We start from the raw sequence: 18197 nt of genomic DNA on the forward strand, positions 1-18197 counted from the left end.
CCTATAGCGCCAGCATCCCACATGGGCGCTGGTTCGTGTCCCAGCTGCTCCTCTTCCAATCCAGCTCTGTGTTGTGGCCTGGGAAAGCACTGGAAGATGGCCAAGCGCTTGGGCCCCTGCCCCACATGGGAGACCCAGAAGAAGCTCCTGGCTCCTGGCTTCGATTGTCTCAGCTCCGACCATTGTGGCCATTTGGGGAGTGAACCAGTAGATGGAAGTTCTCATTCCTTCTCCCCCCCCCCTTCCTCTCTTTTCCTCTCTGCCTCCCTCTTTCCTTCTCTCCTTCTCTCTCTGTATCTCTGCCTCTCAAATAAATAAAATCTTAAAAAAAAAAAAAAAAAAAAAAAACAGAAAAACTAGAACTAGGAGAATCTAGATGTAATTAGGAGCCCTCTTGTCCTTAGCTGTTACTGATCTCAGAGGACTCTGTCATTTCTCTTTTCTGCCGCTGGTGTCCAAACTTGGCTGTAGTGGAAGTCATCTGAGAAGCTTCCAAGCTGCTCCCACAGAGAGCTCCCTGGGCTGGGATGGGCTTGGGAATGGTTGAGTGAGCCCCAGGTGATCCTGATGCGCCTGTCCGTGAACCCCTGGCTACTCCTTTGCTGCCTCCCAACCCTGCCCATAACCACCTGGAGAGCTTTGCCAAGATCAGCGCTCTTACCCCCACACCAGGTCCGGTCAAGCAGAGTTTTGGGATGCAAACTACATAGAAAACCAGTCTTTTAAGATCCCTGAGTGATGCTAACCTAGACCCAGCAGGACGAATCGATCCTAATTCCTGGCTGAGGGGACCACCCCTCCACTGCCGGCAGCCACAGGCCAGCTGCCCGGGCTTCTCCCTGGACCTGTAACCACTCCACCTGGACTTCAAGGGGGAAGCGCCCGGTTTGTCCTTTAAAAGTGCTCGCCCACGCTTGCTTCGCAAGCCAGAAAACGACAGAGAAGTCGTGGCCTGGTGGTGTTTGTTTAATCCGTCCTTTCCTGGCAATTAGACGTCCTCGTGGAAGAGGGCAAACCTTGTTCAGAGACACTTCTTGACGTGTTTGGGTTCGAAACGAGTCTTGCTTAAGTGGCTGAGAACTTTGCAGTTTACCAGTCATCAGGGCAGACGAAAACCGCCTTGGTGGATGTCTCTGCCGCGGCTCTGATTCTATTTACTATCCTGATGATTCCTTAGCGCACCTCAGGGTATTTTTTCTTACATCTCATAACATCCCAGGGAAACGGGGGTAAAGACAGCTTTCTTTGCTGTGACTCACTTTCCTGATGGCTACGAGGAACAAGTGTAGAATCTTCTGTCTTCAGGGTGCTGCTTTAAAAACGACACAAAGCTTTTCTCTGAGAGAAAAGAAATGTTTTTAAGGAATAAAGGAACACGAGGGCCAGCACCACGGCTCACTAGGCTAATCCTCCGCCTTTCGGCGCCAGCACACCAGGTTCTAGTCCCAGTTAGGGCGCCGGATTCTGTCCCGGTGGCCCCTCTTCCAGGCCAGCTCTCTGCTGTGGCCCGGGAGTGCAGTGGAGGATAGCCCAAGTGCTTGGGCCCTGCACCCCATGGGAGACCAGGAGAAGCACCTGGCTCCTGCCTTCGGATCAGTGCGGTGCGCCGGCCGCGGCAGCCATTGGAGGGTGAACCAATGGAAGGAAGACCTTTCTCTCTGTCTCTCTCTCTCACTGTCCACTCTGCCTGTCAAAAAAATAAAAATAAAAAAAAAGGAACACAAGAAGCCCCTCCCCAGACCTGGCTCTGAGGATCCGTGAGCTCGGCCCCTCCGTACGTCAGCGCTGTGGTCCCTCACCTGGGCCAGGAGTTCCCTGTCTGACCAGGGACGGTGCCCCTGGAGAAAGGAAGAGGTGACGCGCCAGGCGTCTGCTAGTACCCTCGGAACACGAGCAGCCCAGCGCCTGGAGCCTCCTGCCGCGTGGACCCGAGCAGTGGAGGCAGAGAGAGGGCACGGACGCGGCCTGGGGATCCCGGGGCTCCCTGCCGGCCAGCTCTGGGGCTGTGCGCACGGCCCCCACTCCCCCTCTCGTCTCCCCCAAGACCCTTTGACTCCCTTTTCAGGGTTCAGGCCCGTGTCAGGTCCTAGGACAGCCCTAGCTGCAGAGAGGAAACGTGTAGGGGGCACCAGGCAGCACTGAGAGTCGCAGGGGGCTCACTGCACCCGTGGACCCCGCTCAAGCAGCCGGCACCGGCCTCGTTCCCGAACCAGGCTCCCCTCCGGAAGGACCTGCACAGCTGGTGACCGGGCCTGGGGCTCAGCTGATTCGCTGGACCCAAGTTCCCACCTCTGAACTAAAGGCTGCCTGGTCACCCCTCCCATGGTTACAACAGTCACAGCCCCTGTGGGCTGTGTTTGCAGAAAAGTAAACTGAGGCCCAGAGGGAGGAATCATTTACCCCAGACCACACAGACAGGGGCAGGGGCAGGACCTGGACCCAGGCTGAGTGACGCAGAGACCTTGCCCTTGGACCCAGCATGGCGCTGCCTCACAGCTGCGACACAGAGCATGGTGGGGGTTCCAGCTACAAGGCTGGAGGCACGCGGCCCCTCCCATGGAGCAGCACCCAGTCCAGCAGGGCACACACGCCTGCCCAGTGCAAAGCCTTCAGCCCAGCACAGGGACCCCCGAGGAGAAAGTGGTTCTAAGTGACAGTGATGGGGCCCAGTCCCCAGGGGACTCCAGGACTGTCCGTGTGTGCAGTACACCCCGCTGTGCCACTGTCCGATATGAATGATGATGCCAGCTCACACTTGCTGACCCCGACACCTGGGAGCCCCCATTTTACAAATGCAAAACCTGGGGTTCTGAGGGGTGGAGCAGCTGGCCACCACGCACACACCCGTGGAGCGACAGAGCTGGGGTTTCCTGGGTTTGGTCATTCATCCAATGAGTGGCCACCCTGCAGCCACTGTGTGCTGGCCAGCCGGAAGCTGAGACAGCAGGGAAGGGGCACAGACAGGCCTCTGCCCCCCTGGGCCTGATGGCCCTGCAGGGAGGGGCGCTGTGGGAAGCAGACAGATGAACGAACCTCAGAGAGCAGTGCACGCCTGCAGAGAACCCTGGGACGGGAGGCGCTGTCAAGAACGGGCAGTCGTGTGGGCCTTGACCCCCAAGCCTGTCCGGCCCCAGTTGGGACTGTGGCCTTGGTCCTCACTGCCTCCCACTTCGGCTATAGGCCCCCAACTCTTGGTCCTGGCACTTGCCCCATTATTCCTTGATTGCTTTCTGACTTTTCTTCGAGGGGTACAACCTTACCATAGTGGTGTCTGTGTCGCAGCGCATGGCTGGGGCACACATCGCAGGCCACAGAGGACTGGGGGGTGGGGATGAGCATTGGCCAGAGGCCTTCAGTGGGAAGAGGGGACTCGGCGCTGGGCTGGGAGGCCAGGCTGGAGGAGAGGAAGTGAAGGGAGCAGGAGACTCAGACGGCTGGCGTCTCAAACCTCAAGCAGCAGCAAGAGTGCCGGGGCTGGCGTGCCCTCCTCTCAAACCTGCTGCGTGTTAGGACGAGTGTAGCACGGCCAGAAGCAGAGCTTGGAGGCGTGGAGAGGCAGCGAGCCAGTGCCTGCTGTGCATGGCCACCGTGGCCCTGCGGGTGGCTGTGTGGATGCTGGGGGGTGCGTGTGGCCCCGCCGCCCCTGGGTTCTGGAGGGCCAGCGCCCCCAGTGTCCGTGTCCTGCCGGCCCACCACCACTGCCCGTTATCATTGCAGGTGAACTTTGTCGCAGCTATTGATGTGTACGAAGATGGAGAGGCTGGCCTGCTGCTGTGCCACAACTGTGAGTCACGCACCTGCTTCTCCCCGCTCTTGCAGAGGGGCTTCTCCCCAGGCTGCACTTCAGGGGGCACCCCTACCGACCTCCGGGTGACCCGGCACCCAAGCCGTGGGTGGCGCTGTCTCCAGGGTGCGGGGGTGATCCCATTGGCTTCCTGTTAGGGGGCCCTTACTGTGTGCCGTGTGCTTTGCTCAGCGAGTGACGGTCGTTGTCTCCTCTACTTCTCTTGACGGGCAGTCCCCAGCCGGCCCTGCTATTACTCCCAACTTAGAGATAAAGAGCAGAGGCTCAGACAGCTGAACTGCCTTTCCCAGCCTGCACCTGCTGCACAGCAGGGGGCGGGGTTCTCGCCTGGGGCTCTCTGGACTCCAGGGCCCCAGAGTTTAACCACTTACTACAGCGCGAGTGCCCCGGCTTGGAGCCGGAGGTGTGTTCCATTTCTTTTTGTATTTTGGGATATTTGATTATGCATTGTGAAGTATCTTGCGGATGGGACTGAGGTCTAATGTTGAAATTCTTTTTTGTCTCATAAACACCTCCCCGTGGCCTGAAGGTGACTCCATGCCGCGTTTTTAGAGCGGCTGTGCTTTGACTGCGCCCATCCCACACGGTCAAGTGCAGAGTTTTGCACTTGGGCATCACCTCGGCGCTCAGAAAGTTTCCAGTTTTAGGCATTTTGGATTTTAGGTTTTCGCATTAGGGATGCTCAACTTGTATTCTACTTTTTGCTGCCTCTCGGGTGTTAATGAAATCAGCCTCAGCCTGGTGTATCTGGCCTTAGTACGGTTAGTCTGAGCTGGGTGGCAGGGTGGGTTTGGAGCAAACCAAAGGTATGGAAGATAGTGTCTTTAAGGATTTTCAGCATTTAAAAAACAAGTATTATACTTCAGAAAAAGGGACTTTTTTTTAAGGGTAAAAGAATTAAGATATTTTCCTGGATAAGGTTGCACAGTCTAATTAAAGCATAAAGCCTATTTCAGCCTATGATTGTATCAGTTTCGAGTGGTGTTGCTGGTTATAGCACATGGCTCAGATATTTTGATTAATTAGTCTCTGACTAGTAAGTACAGGAAAGCGAATTATCAATAGATAAATCTGTTTGATAAACATCGCTTTTGAAATTCCAGACTTGGGGGAATAAGTGAAGAGAAGGCAGTTACAAAGAGTGAAACTACTCCACAATAAATCACTCTTGGGGGATATTTTATCCATGGACCTCCCTAAACCCTCTTCAGAACAACGAGTCATTAAAGAATGATCTTCTTACCTTATTAAAAACACTGGTGAAAAATTGTGGGACCGACCGCTCTACAACCCCACTGCCGTGCCAGGGAACCTGGCCTGGCACCCGTCCTGGGGAGCCCCCTGGGCCCTGGCACCACCATGGGCCCTGGCTTCAGATTCTGCTCTTGTCACGTGGGACCACTGCCTCAGAAATTCACCTCACGTCTTTCCCTCCCTCCTGAGTCGAGGCCCTGGGCTTCCCGGGTCTTCCCAGAGCCACCGCCGTCTTCCCCAAATCATGCCGACTCCTCCCTGCATCCGGCTGGAAAAACCCGCCCGTTCTCCATGCGGCCAAGTCTAACCTCAGCGAGGCTTCTCTTCCAGCCGCCCTGCCTCTCACACGTGAGAGCACGGAACAGGAGCCCATCGCCCGGTGCCTGGCACGGCCCGGTCTCGCCCTCCCTCCTCGCGGCGCAGCCTCGTCAGCTCCTCCGCACACAGGACGGGTCGCTTCTTCAGAGAAGCGTGTCTGAACCTGAGAGCGAGCGCAGGCCCCCTCGTTCTGCACCGACTGGATGACGACTGGAAGCTCCCCTCGGCCCGCCCTCGGCAGCCACGCGGAGGTCGGCTGGGTCCGCTTCGGCTGCTACCACAGAACGCCTGGCTCTGGGTACTCTACGAAGGGCAGGCATGCATTTCTCATGGTTCTGCAAGCTGGGACGGCCACGGTCAAGGTACCGCCATCTGGTGATGAGTCCTGACAACGACGGAGGGCATTCCCAGAGCAGCCCGGCCTCGTGGCCCCACCCCCAACATGGTGGCACTGGGCGTCACGTTTGCAGCATGTAGACTTGAGGGGCCACATTCAGACCACAGCACAGGAGCTTCTCTGTGCCAGGTGAGCCAGAGACAGAGGAGAGAAAGGCAGTACCAGGGATTACGGTGAGTTCAGGGTTTAAGGGGAAGCAGGCACGGGCACACACACTGCGGGCCAAGGAGCTGCACAGCTCGGGGGCCACCACCTGTGCATCGCTCACTTCTGTAGATTTGTGCAGGCCGACTCAGCCCCCGCGGCGGGCCCAGGGACCCCCAGTGATGGCGCACCTTGGAGTCCCTGGGGCTTACCAGTTAGGAAGTGCGGCAGCGGGGGTGTCTGCAGGGCTGCCCGGTCACCTTTTGGCAATGACTCATCCACACCCTCATGGCCTGTCTCTAAGCTGAGCGGCACTCCCCTCCAACACATGGAGGCTACATCTCACCCTCCAGGCACCCTGGACACCATGGGCTCAACCCACCAGCCGTCTGCTCTCCCCCCTACCACCCTATGGGTGCTGGGGGTGGGTGGGGGAGAGATGAGTGTAAGGGACAGGACACAAAGGAAGAGGCCTCCACTCACCCACTCGGCATTTATCTGAGCGCCTGCCTGCTTGGGGTGCAGTGAGCGAAGTGTGTACAAACCCCTGCCTTCAGGGAGGTGATGCCCCCCTTTAATTTAGTTATTGAGACCAGTGTTGTGGCAGAGCAGGGAAACCCACCACCTGCAATACCAGTGTCCCATGTGGGCACTTGTTGGTGTCCTGGCTGTTCTACTTCCAATCCAGCTCCTTGCTAATAGGCTGGAAAAGCAGCAGAAGATGGCCCAAGTCCTAGGTCCCCTCTACCCACGTGGGAGACACAGAAGAAGCTCTTGGCTCCTGACTTTGGCCTGGACCAGCCCCGGCCATTGTAGCCAACTGGAGAGTGAACCAGCAAATAGGAAATCTCTCTCTCTCTCCCTCTCTCTCTCTCTCTCTCCCTCCCTCCCTCCCTCCCTCTTCCTCCTCCTCCTCCCCTTCTTCCCCCCCAACACACACACACACACACACACATACACACACACAGATATCTTCATCTGCTGTTTACTCCCCAGTTGGCCATAGTGGCTGGGGCTGAGCCAGGCCAAAGCCAGGAGCCAGGAGCTTCAGCCAGGTCTCCCACGTGGGTGCAGGGGCCCAAACACTGGAGCTGTCTTCCGCTGCTTTCCCAGGCCTTTATCAAGGAGCCAGATCAGAAGTGGAGCAGCCAGGACAGAAACCAGCGCCCACACGGGATGCTGGCATGGCAGCTGACACTTAGAGGGGGACAGACAGACAATTAACAGAACAAGCAAGCACAATATCTAGTGTGTTAAGTGGGCCATGCTAAGGGGACATGAAGCAGGGGAGGGGTGGGGGCCGGGCAGGGGCAGGGAGTGCAGGTCACCATGTAGGGGAGTGGCGAGCTGGGGAAAGGCTGAAGGGAGTCAGGATGTTAGACGGGAAAACTCGCAGGAGTGGCAAGGGGCTCACAGAAAGGAGAATAAAAGGATGAGTTCGCTGGGTGTAAGAACAATGTCAGAGGCCGGCGCCGCGGCTCACTAGGCTAATCCTCCGCCTTGCGGCGCCGGCACACCGGGTTCTAGTCCCAGTCGGGGTGCCGGATTCTGTCCCGGTTGCCCCTCTTCCAGGCCAGCTCTCTGCTGTGGCCAGGGAGTGCAGTGGAGGATGGCCCAAGTGCTTGGGCCCTGCACCCCATGGGAGACCAGGAGAAGCACCTGGCTCCTGGCTTTGGATCAGCGCGGTGCGCCGGCCGCAGCACACCAGCCGTGGCGGCCATTGGAGGGTGAACCAACGGCCAAGGAAGACCTTTCTCTATGTCTCTCTCTCTCTCACTGTCCACTCTGTCAAAAAAAAAAAAAAGAACAACGTCAGAACCCACGCATAGTTTTTTCATAACATGCATCTTCCATGTTCTAGTTTTTTCATAACATGCATCTTCCATGTTCTATGAAAAATTTTTTCTGCCAGAGTAAACTCATCCTTTCAATTCCATTTCCCGTGAGCTCTCTGAAGAGCCGTGGTGTCAGCAGGGCGCGTTCTCCAGGCAGACACCGCAGCAGGTGCAAAAGACCTGGAGGGACATCCTGGCTCGGCCCAGATGACCCCGGATGATCGGGGCGGCTACAGCCGTGAGTGAGGGCCCAGTGCAGGAGAGACCGGCAAAGAAGACCGGGTCTGGGGAGGGCTCGGGAGACAGGGTCCTTTGGTGATGTTTTATTCTGGTGAGCACACGGAGGAGTTAGAGAAAAGGGGCGGCAGCCAGCGCCGCGGCTCACTAGGCTAATCCTCTGCCTAGCGGCGCCGGCACACCGGGTTCTAGTCCCGGTTGGGGCGCCGGATTCTGTCCCGGTTGCCCCTCTTCCAGGCCAGCTCTCTGCTGTGGCCAGGGAGTGCAGTGGAGGATGGCCCAAGTGCTTGGTCCCTGCACCCCATGGGAGACCAGGAGAAGCACCTGGCTCCTGGCTCCTGCCATCGGATCAGCGCAGTGCGCCGGCCACAGCGCCCCGGCCGCGGCGGCCATTGGAGGGTGAACCAACGGCAAAGGAAGACCTTTCTCTCTGTCTCTCTCTCTCACTGTCCACTCTGCCTGTCAAAAAAAAAAAAAAAAGAGAGAGAGAGAGAAAAGGGGCGGCACAGTCTGACCTAGGATTAAAAGGATCACTCTGGTTGCTGCGTGGTGGGGGCCAGAGAGGGAGACCAGTCAGGAGGTGACTGCACCCACCTGATGAGAGAGGACAGTGGCACAGGCCACAGCAGCAGCAGCAGAGGCGCAGAGGAGGGTCAGAGCTGATATTTATTTCAATTTTTTCTTTTAAGAGAGCTCCCGTCCACTGGTTCACTCCCCAATGCCCACAATGCCCAGGGCCAAATCAGCCCAGGTCTCCCGTACGGGTGGCAGGAACCCAAGCACCTGAACCGTACCGCTGGTTCCCGGGGTCTGCATTATCACATAAGAAGCTGGAGCAGGAGCAGGGGCTGGACCCCCACCCAGGCCCTCCCATGGGGGATGCGGGCATTTGAACTGCTGGGCTAAACGCCTGCCCCAGGTCTGTTTTGAACGTAAGAACAGGATCCTGCACTTGCTCCCCAAATGCACTTCCCGCAGCGCCGCGTCTTGGCAGCAGGCACCTGCCTTGCTCCGCCAGCTCTGTGTGTGTCGGCTTCCCTGTTTTCACTTCCTTACTAGGTAGTCTTAGGCTTAAAAAGAACCGAGAGGACTTGCCGACGGTCCAGATACGGCAGGAAGTGAGAGGAGGAGGGGGAGAAGGAAGCCTGCAGCTTGGCGCAAGGGCAGCTGGGAGAATGATGGATTCCTTTTCCCAAGACAGGGAAGCAGGGGGAGAGCACGCCCGGGGGCAGATCAGGAACCCAGCTTGGGCGCCCCCCGCCCTCGCTGTCGCTGCAGATGCCGAGGCCGCTCTGGGGAGACGGCTGGCTGGAGGTACCCACGTGGGACTCCCCAGCATAGACACGGGAGACAGGAAGAGCCGACAGAAAGGCAGAGTGTGGGGTGCCAGGCAGGGATTCAGCTTCGCCCAGGGTGCCTTAGCCGCCCTCGAGAGACAGATCCGAGATGGCCCCTTGAACGTGGTGAGGCGAGGGCGCCAGGAAACCTCCATGGGGGCAGGGGTCTGCGCAGCAGGGGGAGCTCACTGCAGAGGTCACAGGGGACCAGGATAAGAGAGACAAGCAGGGAGGACAGACAGGGAGAGCCGGCGGGGCAGGGGGAGGGAGCGTGGCTGGAGTGAGTCCCTGAGCCCTGGGAGGGGGCAGTCACAGGCTGGCGGCAGCAGCCGCAGGCAGCGGGGCCCACGGCTGGCTCAGGAAGCAAGGTGTGTAGCTGACAGTGTTGACGACTCACGCTGGTGGGTCAGCAGTTTTACGGTAGTAACAGTAACTGGGGTAACTGTTATGAGGCATCGTGGTCACAGCCGAGGAGCCCCTGAGCCCAGAGGGGGCAGGGCATTCCAGAGACCGCTCCTGACCCCCCGCCCCACCCCCAGGGCCCCTCGGCTCTTCCCTCTGGCAGAGGCGGAAAACACCTTGACCCCTGAGTGCCGCTGAGGACTCACAAGGCCCTGTCTGATCCAGACCTCACCCAACCCCACCCAGTGTGCCCCACTGCCCACCGTGCAGCCCACTCCTGGAGCCTGGCCGCTCCCCAGACTGCACCTGGCCAAACTGAGCTCAGGAGCTGCCCTCCAGCCTGCACCTCCTCCCAGGTCACCCTAGCCCCTGAACTCCTCCCCTCGCCCCCACCCCCAGCCATCTGCACACCCCACCCCATGAGCTCAGATGGCTCAGAAATGCCCGTCCCTCTGGAACTTGTCTGCTGCGTCTGGACTGCTCACCTGGGTCAATGAACAGAACACGCAACCTGGTCGCACTCTGGCTCTGAGTGACCCATCGCTCCTCGCCCTGCACTGTTGCTAGGAGTGTTTCCCTCAAACTCTAACCCAACCATTTTCTTCTCCTGCTGGGACCCCCTCTGCTAGGGCTGCCTCTGCCTCCCTGCTGGGTGGCCTCAACTCCTACCACTCCTTATCCAAACACCAAAAGCCCATGTTGTGTGCTTTTTTTTTTTTTTTTAAGGTTTATTTGTTTATTTGAAAGTCAGAGTTACAGAGAGAGAAAAGAGAAACCAATCTTTTATCCTCTGGTTCACTCCCCAGATGGGGCTGGGCAACGCCAAAGCTAGGGACTAGGAGCCCGGAACTCCATCCGGTCTCCCACGCGTGTGCAGGGGCTCAAGCCCTCGGGCCACCTTCCGCTGCTTTCCCAGGCGCATTCGTAGGAAGCTGGATTGGGAGTGGAGCAGCCGGCTCCACTCTGAGATGCCGGCATTGCAGGCGGCAGCTTAACCCGCTGTGCACCAGCACCGGCCCACGTTGTCTCTTTACCTGGAAACAAAGTCTGTTTCTTTCCTGCCCGGATCACTCCTACCAGCCCCCAGCACTGGACGCAGGCTGCCCGAGCATGATCCTTCCCTGGGCTCCCTCGGCCCGCCTGCCTCCTGCACTTCTGTCTTCCTGCCCACAGCCAGGTGGAGAACAGGACGCCGTGTAACTCACCACGTGCCCTGCACGGGTCAACACCCGGTAAATGTTCTCTGAATGATGAGAAAGACAAATGTGTGCCTTCCAGAGACACGTGGTGACAATGCAAGACACACAGGAACATGCTCCATCCACACAGTGGAATATTACTTGGCCATGAAAAGGAACCGTGCACTGACACTTGGACAGACCTCAGAAACATTTTGTTCAGCGCGAGAAGCCAGACACACATTGTCTGATGCCGTGTATATGGAATGTCTCCAGGTGAAACAAACTGATGTGATTCCAGCCAGAGCCTTAACTTCTCTCATTACACCTGGCACACAGTAGGTGCTTGATAAAGACTTGCTGGGTGGAAAGGCAAAGACGAAGCTGAGTGGTTGTCTAGGGCTGGAGTAGCAAAGGGGAGTGACTGTGATGGGCACGAGGCTTCCTTTTACAGTGACAGAAATGTCCTAGCACATTGTGGAGATATTGTGCGACTCTCAAAATAAAATTTGCTGAATTGTACCTTCTAAATGAATGAATTTTATGGTCTATAAAATAGCTCAAAAATTGATGGAGAGGAACAACTTTAAAATAAACGTAGCTGAAATGCAGTGGATTTCGACAATAAAAGAGGGGCCTTCGTTTCTATATGGACCTCTCTCTCAGAGGATCTGGACCTCGTGGACTTTCTAGGCAGGAATGGGCTGCTTCAGTTAACCTGGCCCTCGTCAGGGGCCGGTGCACATCCACCAAAGGGATACAGGCCTGTGGCTTCCACCACCCTTGTTCTGAGCGAGGCTCAGGGGTGACCCCCGGTGGAGAAGGCCATCCTGCACCCAAGGGCTGGAGGCCCCTCCCACGTGTGTGAGCCAGCACCGCAGAGGCGAGACCTGCCGAGCCAACCTGAGTTCAAATCCCACCTCCGCCCCTAGCACTTGAGACTCTGATCAGTCCAGTTCACCTCTCCGAGCCGCGACTGTCCCATCCGTCAGAGGAGGGTGAGAGGGCTGGCACCTTGTAAAGTTGCCCAGGTTAACCAGGGCAGTGTGTCTCAAGCTTGGTACCTGGCACACAGTAAGTGCTCCCTAGTTCCTGCCTGTGCTGGGGACATTCTCCCGGCTCACAGGGCCTCGTGGGCCACCCACCCATGAAGAGCAGACACACACGGTGCTGTTCTGTCACCCGTCTCGTCTCTAACGACAGGGATCCCAGTGCCGTCTCTAACATGAGTCGCTCTTGTTTTCATTGCAGACAGCTGCATCTACAAAAAGGTCTGCCCGTTTAACGGCGGCTCCTTCTTGGTTCAACCCTCCGCGTCCGATTTCCAGTTCTGTTGGAACCAAGCTCCTTACGCGATTGGTGAGAAAATCCTTCATCTGACCCTGCCCCCTTCATCCATCCATCTGAGCCGTTCGGTCCCGCGTGGACAGCTCGCTGGCCGTGAGTGTGGCTGGCACGCAGAGTGTTCTCTCACGTTTGTCTGCTCGTCTCCGTCTGGGGAAGGCCCGCTCTCTGAGTGCGCCTGGGGCCGGAGCACTAGAGAGCGGGTGACCAGCACCACCGTCAGCGCTGGGCTCGCCCGCAGCCCCCACGGCTGCCCTTTTCTGAAGCCCTCCCACCTCCAAGCACTGACTTGAGGGAGAAGCACAGAGCGTCCAGGGCCACGGCCACCGAGACGGGTCCTTTGCTCCCCGCCACAGCTTCAGGACCTGAGTGGGTTTCTGGCTGAGCCGCAACGGGGCGTGGGTTCTGAGAGCCAGGGCCGAGGACATTCCAGTTAGCACTGCTCTCCTCACGGTCACTCTGGTCAGAGGCCCACGTCAGTGGTGGGCAGCACTCGGCCTAGCAGTTCAGACGTCTGCACCCTGTAGGGAAGTACCTGGGATGGGTACCGGGCCCTGGCTGCAGCTTCCTGCACGTAGCCCCTGGGATGGCTCAAGTCACTGGCTCCTGCCTCTCCCCTGGGAGACCTGGCTTCAGGCTTCAGCCCCAGCCCAGAAGCAGAAGTTTGGTGACCAAGGGAGGTGGAGCTAAGACAGCCTTAACAATGAAGGCCTCCACGCACGGAGAAGGAAGAGTAGCCAAGGAATGGGACCAAAAGGGGCGGGTGACTGTGGCCGATCCAGGCCAGTCCTTGGTGGTCACAGCCGCAGGCCACAGGCTGGGCACCGACACCCCTTTCCTCGCAGTCTGTGCTTTCCCGTACCTCCTGGCCTTCACCACCGACTCCATGGAGATCCGCCTGGTGGTGAACGGGAACCTGGTCCACACGGCCGTCGTCCCCCAGCTGCAGCTGGTGGCCTCCAGGGTGAGTGGCACGGGGAGCCCCAAGCCCCGGGAGACTTCAGGGGGCACAGAAGCGAGGCTGACGGCAGCAGTGCTGCTGGGTGCCGACGCCAGCGTGGGACGGGCAGACAGGAGTCGGGCTGAGCTCCTGGGCGCCTGTGTGGCCTCTGCGGGCTTCGGAACACTCCCTGATTTTGTGGACGGAATCACAGGGTGCGGGTGGGGCTGGGGAGCACTCACCCTGAGACAGCCAGCCTTGCCCCTTCCTGTCCTTGGTTTGAGTGTGGATCCCGTGGCGTGTGGCTCATGGACGGATCCATGAGCAAAATCGAGGATGCAGGACCCCGGATGACCTGCAGGGCGGCTCCTGTCGCTGGCACAGAACACAGCGCCTGGCCCGGCCACATCCCCGTGGCGCTTCCTCCATCCTGGTGTCCACCCCATTTGGGGGCGGGTGGCTGCTCAGGTGTCCGCCTTTGCCACGGGGCTATCATCGGCCGTTAAACTACTCCCCACCTCATCCACGGCATGGTCACTAAGCCAGGGTCTCCTTCAGTGGCAACCAGAGACACAACAGAGTTAAGCGCCATGTCCGTTGTTAGCATTTCCTCCATCAGCTCTGACCTGTAGCACGGGCCAAGGCCAGTGGTGTCAGCAGTCCCGCCCGGATTGGTTTCAGGTTTCCGGTGTGCGTGGCGAGAGGGCGCCACAGCTGACAGAGCCTGGCACCCCCACCACACACAGCTGCTGGGGCCTGGCACCCCCACCATGCACACCCCGTTGACAGCAGTCACCCAAGGGCGTGCACAGTAGTAAATGTGATCAAGTAGCCAGGAATGTTGAATTTGGATATTTAGTGCCTTTGGGTTTTTTTAATTGAAGTTTGTTTTGTTTTGTTTTGTTTTTGACAGTTATAGACAGTGAGAGAGACAGACAGAGAGTAAGGTCTTCCTTCCGTTGGTTCACCCCCCAAATGGCTGCCATGGCCGGAGATCTGAAGCCAGGAGCTGGGTGCTTCCTCCTGGTCTCCCACGCGGGTACAAGGGCCCAAGCACTTGGGCCATCCTCCACTGCCTTCCCAGGCCACAGCAGAGAGCTGGACTGGAAGAGGAGCAACTGGGACTAGAATCCGGTGCCCATATGGGATGCCAGCACTGCAGGGAGAGTATTAACCAAGTGAGCCACGGCGCCGGCCATGGTGGCCATTTGGGAGTGAACCAACAGAAGGAAGACCTTTCTCTCTGTCTCTCTCTTTCTCACTGTCTAACTCCAACTGTCAAATAATATATTTTATATATATATAATTCACGTGATTTAATTTTGGCCAATGGCTGGGCCTAACGAGCCAGCTTGAAAGTGTGCTGAAACCTGGCTCTCCTGAGTCACGTCCAGCACCCGCGGGTCTGCGCGGCTCTGCCGGGTCAGGTGCTGGGAGGAGTGATCCCCCCACCTGCAGAACGGGCCTGAAGAATCCCGAGATCCCTCCGGTCCTGACACTCGGGGCGCCTGAGGAACGAGAAGGAAGTGCCCGCGTGTGGTCTCTGCACGCGGTGGGACGCCGTGTTCCACCGTGGGGTGACGAGTGGACGGGGGAAGCGGTGACCGAGTGGATGCTCAGGAAGTCTCCCCGGCCACGGGGCAGGGCCCGGGGCAGTGCGGCAATGGCGGGAGGGCCCGTGGGGGCGGCGCTGGAACCGCGGGCTGCCCCTAACGCGCCCTCTCTGTCCAGTCGGACATCTACTTCACAGCAGCCGCGGCCGGGAACAAGGTCTCATCCGGAGGCAGCTCCAAGGGGGCCAGTGCCCAAGGCTCCCCCCTGACCCCCCCGGGCCGAGACGCGCCAGCATTTCCTTCTTCCCTGGGGGAAGGTAAGTCCGGTATTTCCTGATATTAAAATACACGCTTTGAATCCACTCTGATTTCTCTCCTGCACACGAAAGTATCTACATGGGATTGCCTAAAGCAGTCAGTACTCAAGCCATTCAAAAGAAAAAGCTCGCCAGCGCCGCGGCTCACTAGGCTAATCCTCCGCCTTGCAGCGCCGGCACACCGGGTTCTAGTCCCGGTCGGGGCGCCGGATTCTGTCCCGGCTGCCCCTCTTCCAGGCCAGCTCTCTGCTGTGGCCAGGGAGTGCAGTGGAGGATGGCCCAGGTGCTTGGGCCCTGCACCCCATGGGAGACCAGGAGAACCACCTGGCTCCTGCCATTGGATCAGCGTGGTGCACCGGCCACAGCGGCCGTTGGAGGGTGACCATTGGAGGGTGAACCAATGGCAAAAGGAAGACCTTTCTCTCTGTCTCTCTCTCTCACTGTCCACTCTGCCTGTCAAAAAAAAAAAAAAAAAAAAGGCAGCTCGCAGTCCCATCGATGTGATTTTAAAAAAAATTGGTCGTGGAAAAGAAACCTTAGACTGAAGAGAGGGAGCTCAGATCTGCGTCAGCAGTCACTCCCCGGCAGGGCTGTGCCGGCAGTGGGTTTTCACAGCGAGCAGCCTGTGGTCCTGGTCCAGTCTTTGCGCCCATCCGGCTTTGTCCCGGACCCCAGGGGCCTCTGCTGCGGCTGCGGCATCGCTGGGATGCCGGCGTTCCTCCTGGCTCCTTAGCACGGCAGGCGCCCTGGTCGGCTCGGCCTTCAGGTGCTGCCTTGTCTGGTTCTGCCCCCAGGCAGAAGCAGCAGGCGTGAGCGCATCTGATGCCCACGTGAAAGCCAAGCCCGAGGCACCACAGAGCTGCCAGGCTCACTCTGCAGCCGGAGCTGGGCACTGGCGAGCAGTCTGTCCCGGCTAACGACACCGCGGGACGAGGAGGGAGCCTCTCACTGACCGTACGAACCTCAGCCTCTGGTCTTCCCTGGTCACCTTGCAGGTGAAATCCAGTCCAAAAATCTGTACAAGATTCCACTTAGGAACCTCGTGGGCAGGAGCATCGAGCGACCTCTGAAGTCACCCTTGGTCTCCAAGGTCATCACCCCGCCCACCTCCATCGGCGTCGGCATCGCGGCCATTCCTGTCACTCACTCCCTGTCCCTGTCTCGCATGGAGATCAAAGAAATAGCCAGCAGGACGCGCAGGGAGCTGCTGGGTAATGTCTCCCGCTGTCTGCCAGCCGCGTTTTCTCATCCCCGAGTCGAGGAGTTACATGGGGGCTTCTGAGTGACAGAACCGTGTGCCCCTCCCCCGCCTGCGACGGGGCCGAGCTGCACCTGTTGGTGTGGGAAGCGGCCCGAGCCACATCCATGGGGAAACGGTGTGAGAGTCTCTTGAAGGAAGAGGCCCTCATCCGTATTTATAACTGCCCAGACGTGTCTGGAGGGACAAGTGCCCGCGGCCCTCAGCTCACACTGTGCAGCGTGGCCCCCGCGGGGTCACCTGTGCCCCGGGCCCTCAGGCGGCCTCTCAGAGCAGAGGGAAGGCGAGGGGGGCACAACACTTTGTGGAAACCAGAGGAGGAGGGGTGCCAAGTGACACGTTCAACCAGTTAGAACTGGTTTGAAAACTTGCGCGGGGCTCTGTGTGACACAAGAGAGCGCTGGTCCAGCGCATCCCTGCCCCTCACCCCCCCGGCGATGTTCCCTGATGGGCCACGTGGTGACACAGGTGCTGCCTCCCCGCCCTCCTCCACGCATCGTCGTTCTAACTCCTCTTCCCTCCGAGAGCTTCATCTGCCGACCGTGCTTCTCCACAGCAATCTCTGGGCTGGGGGAGGCCCGGTCGCTGGCGGCGGGGGTGCAGCCTTGAGCTCCCGCATTGCTCTTCTGCGTGTACCTTTTACCGCGCATCTGTGCTTTATAATCAGAAAAACAAAGCCTGCCATCAACAAGGAACCGATTACGTGGCTCCTTCCTGATGCAGCCCGGTCGCTCACCGGTACCGATCAACAGAGGGGGCGGCACGTTGTCTGTGGCGGCTCCGGGGCAGCGAGCTCCTCCCTGACCTCCAGTTCTGCCCTGTACTCCAGGCCTCTCGGATGAAGGTGGACCCAGGTCGGAAGGGACGCCAAGGGCTAAATCAAAAGCCAGGAAGCGGCTAGAGGAGAGCCAAGGAGCCCCTAAGCCAGGGACCGTGAGGTCGACTAGCAGTGACAGGTAAAGACGCGGGGGCCCCGGGAGCCGCAGCACCCCCTGGAAGCCCTTCGGCCAGCCCTGGCACGGGGGCAGCACCTGGTTCTTCTGACACCCCCAGGCCGTGTGCCAGAGAAGGGCCTGGACAACACAAGACAGAAATACTAACAAAGAAGGAGAGACAGAGGGTCTTCCACCCGCTGTTTCAACCCCCAAATGAGGACAATGGCAGGGCTGGGCCAGTTCAAAGCCAGGAGCAAGTAACTCCATCCGGGTCTCCCACATGGGCGCCAGGGCTCAAACACTTGAGCCATCCTCCACTGCCCTCAGAGGCACACTAGCAGGGAGCTGGACCGGAAGTGGAGCAGCTCGGGCCTGAAATGGGATGCCGGCATCACAGGCAGCGGCTCACCACGCTGTGCCACAATGCCAGCCTAGACTGGCAGAGGCTTTTAAAGACAAAGCTGTAGGAAGAGGGCAGGGAATCCACACTCGACAGAAACAGGCCCTGCCTTCCCCGAATGCTGACTCAGCTCTGTCCCTGAGAACTCTTTCCCCTTCAAGCGACGTCATGGCGGGGGGGGGGGGGGGGGGGCAGGGCTGCTCTCCAAGACCATTCATCCACTCAACACAACACACATTCTTGGAGCTCGTGGCACAGAGCTTGGCATGGGCACGAGGAGGGGGCGGGTCCCAGGCCGGTGCAGAAGGCCAACGATGACCTGCAGCGGGGGGGGGGGGTGTCTGCCGTCCACCCCACATAGGGCAGGGAGGGGCTTGAGCAGCGGGTGGGGGGGAGGCTCAGCCCCTCTCCTGAGTCAGGTGACCATGAACCTGGGGGAGGGGCAGCACCTCTCACCCATCCACATGGCCAGGCCCCTGCCTGCGCAGACTCAATGTTGTACCGTGGAAATTGGATAAGCCTGTATCCAAATAAGCAAACTAA

The 18197-nt window shown here is 58.8% G+C and overlaps 1 protein-coding gene across 8 annotated transcripts in view; it reads left to right on the forward strand.

Moving 5' to 3' along the window:
- GARNL3 (GTPase activating Rap/RanGAP domain like 3) overlaps positions 1 to 18197 on the forward strand; it is a 161284-nt gene that overhangs the window by 141670 nt on the left and 1417 nt on the right. For all 8 annotated transcript variants that reach the window (XM_051854945.2, XM_051854951.2, XM_051854988.2 and 5 more), the window contains 6 exons: positions 3718 to 3784; positions 12159 to 12266; positions 13097 to 13215; positions 14923 to 15061; positions 16057 to 16272; positions 17149 to 17275. In XM_051854945.2, coding sequence (XP_051710905.2) covers positions 3718 to 3784; positions 12159 to 12266; positions 13097 to 13215; positions 14923 to 15061; positions 16057 to 16272; positions 17149 to 17275 — 776 coding nt within the window. The remainder of the gene's footprint in view (positions 1 to 3717; positions 3785 to 12158; positions 12267 to 13096; positions 13216 to 14922; positions 15062 to 16056; positions 16273 to 17148; positions 17276 to 18197) is intronic.

This window comes from Oryctolagus cuniculus, chromosome 1 (assembly GCF_964237555.1).
Source record: "Oryctolagus cuniculus chromosome 1, mOryCun1.1, whole genome shotgun sequence".
Taxonomy (NCBI): Eukaryota; Metazoa; Chordata; class Mammalia; order Lagomorpha; family Leporidae; genus Oryctolagus; species Oryctolagus cuniculus.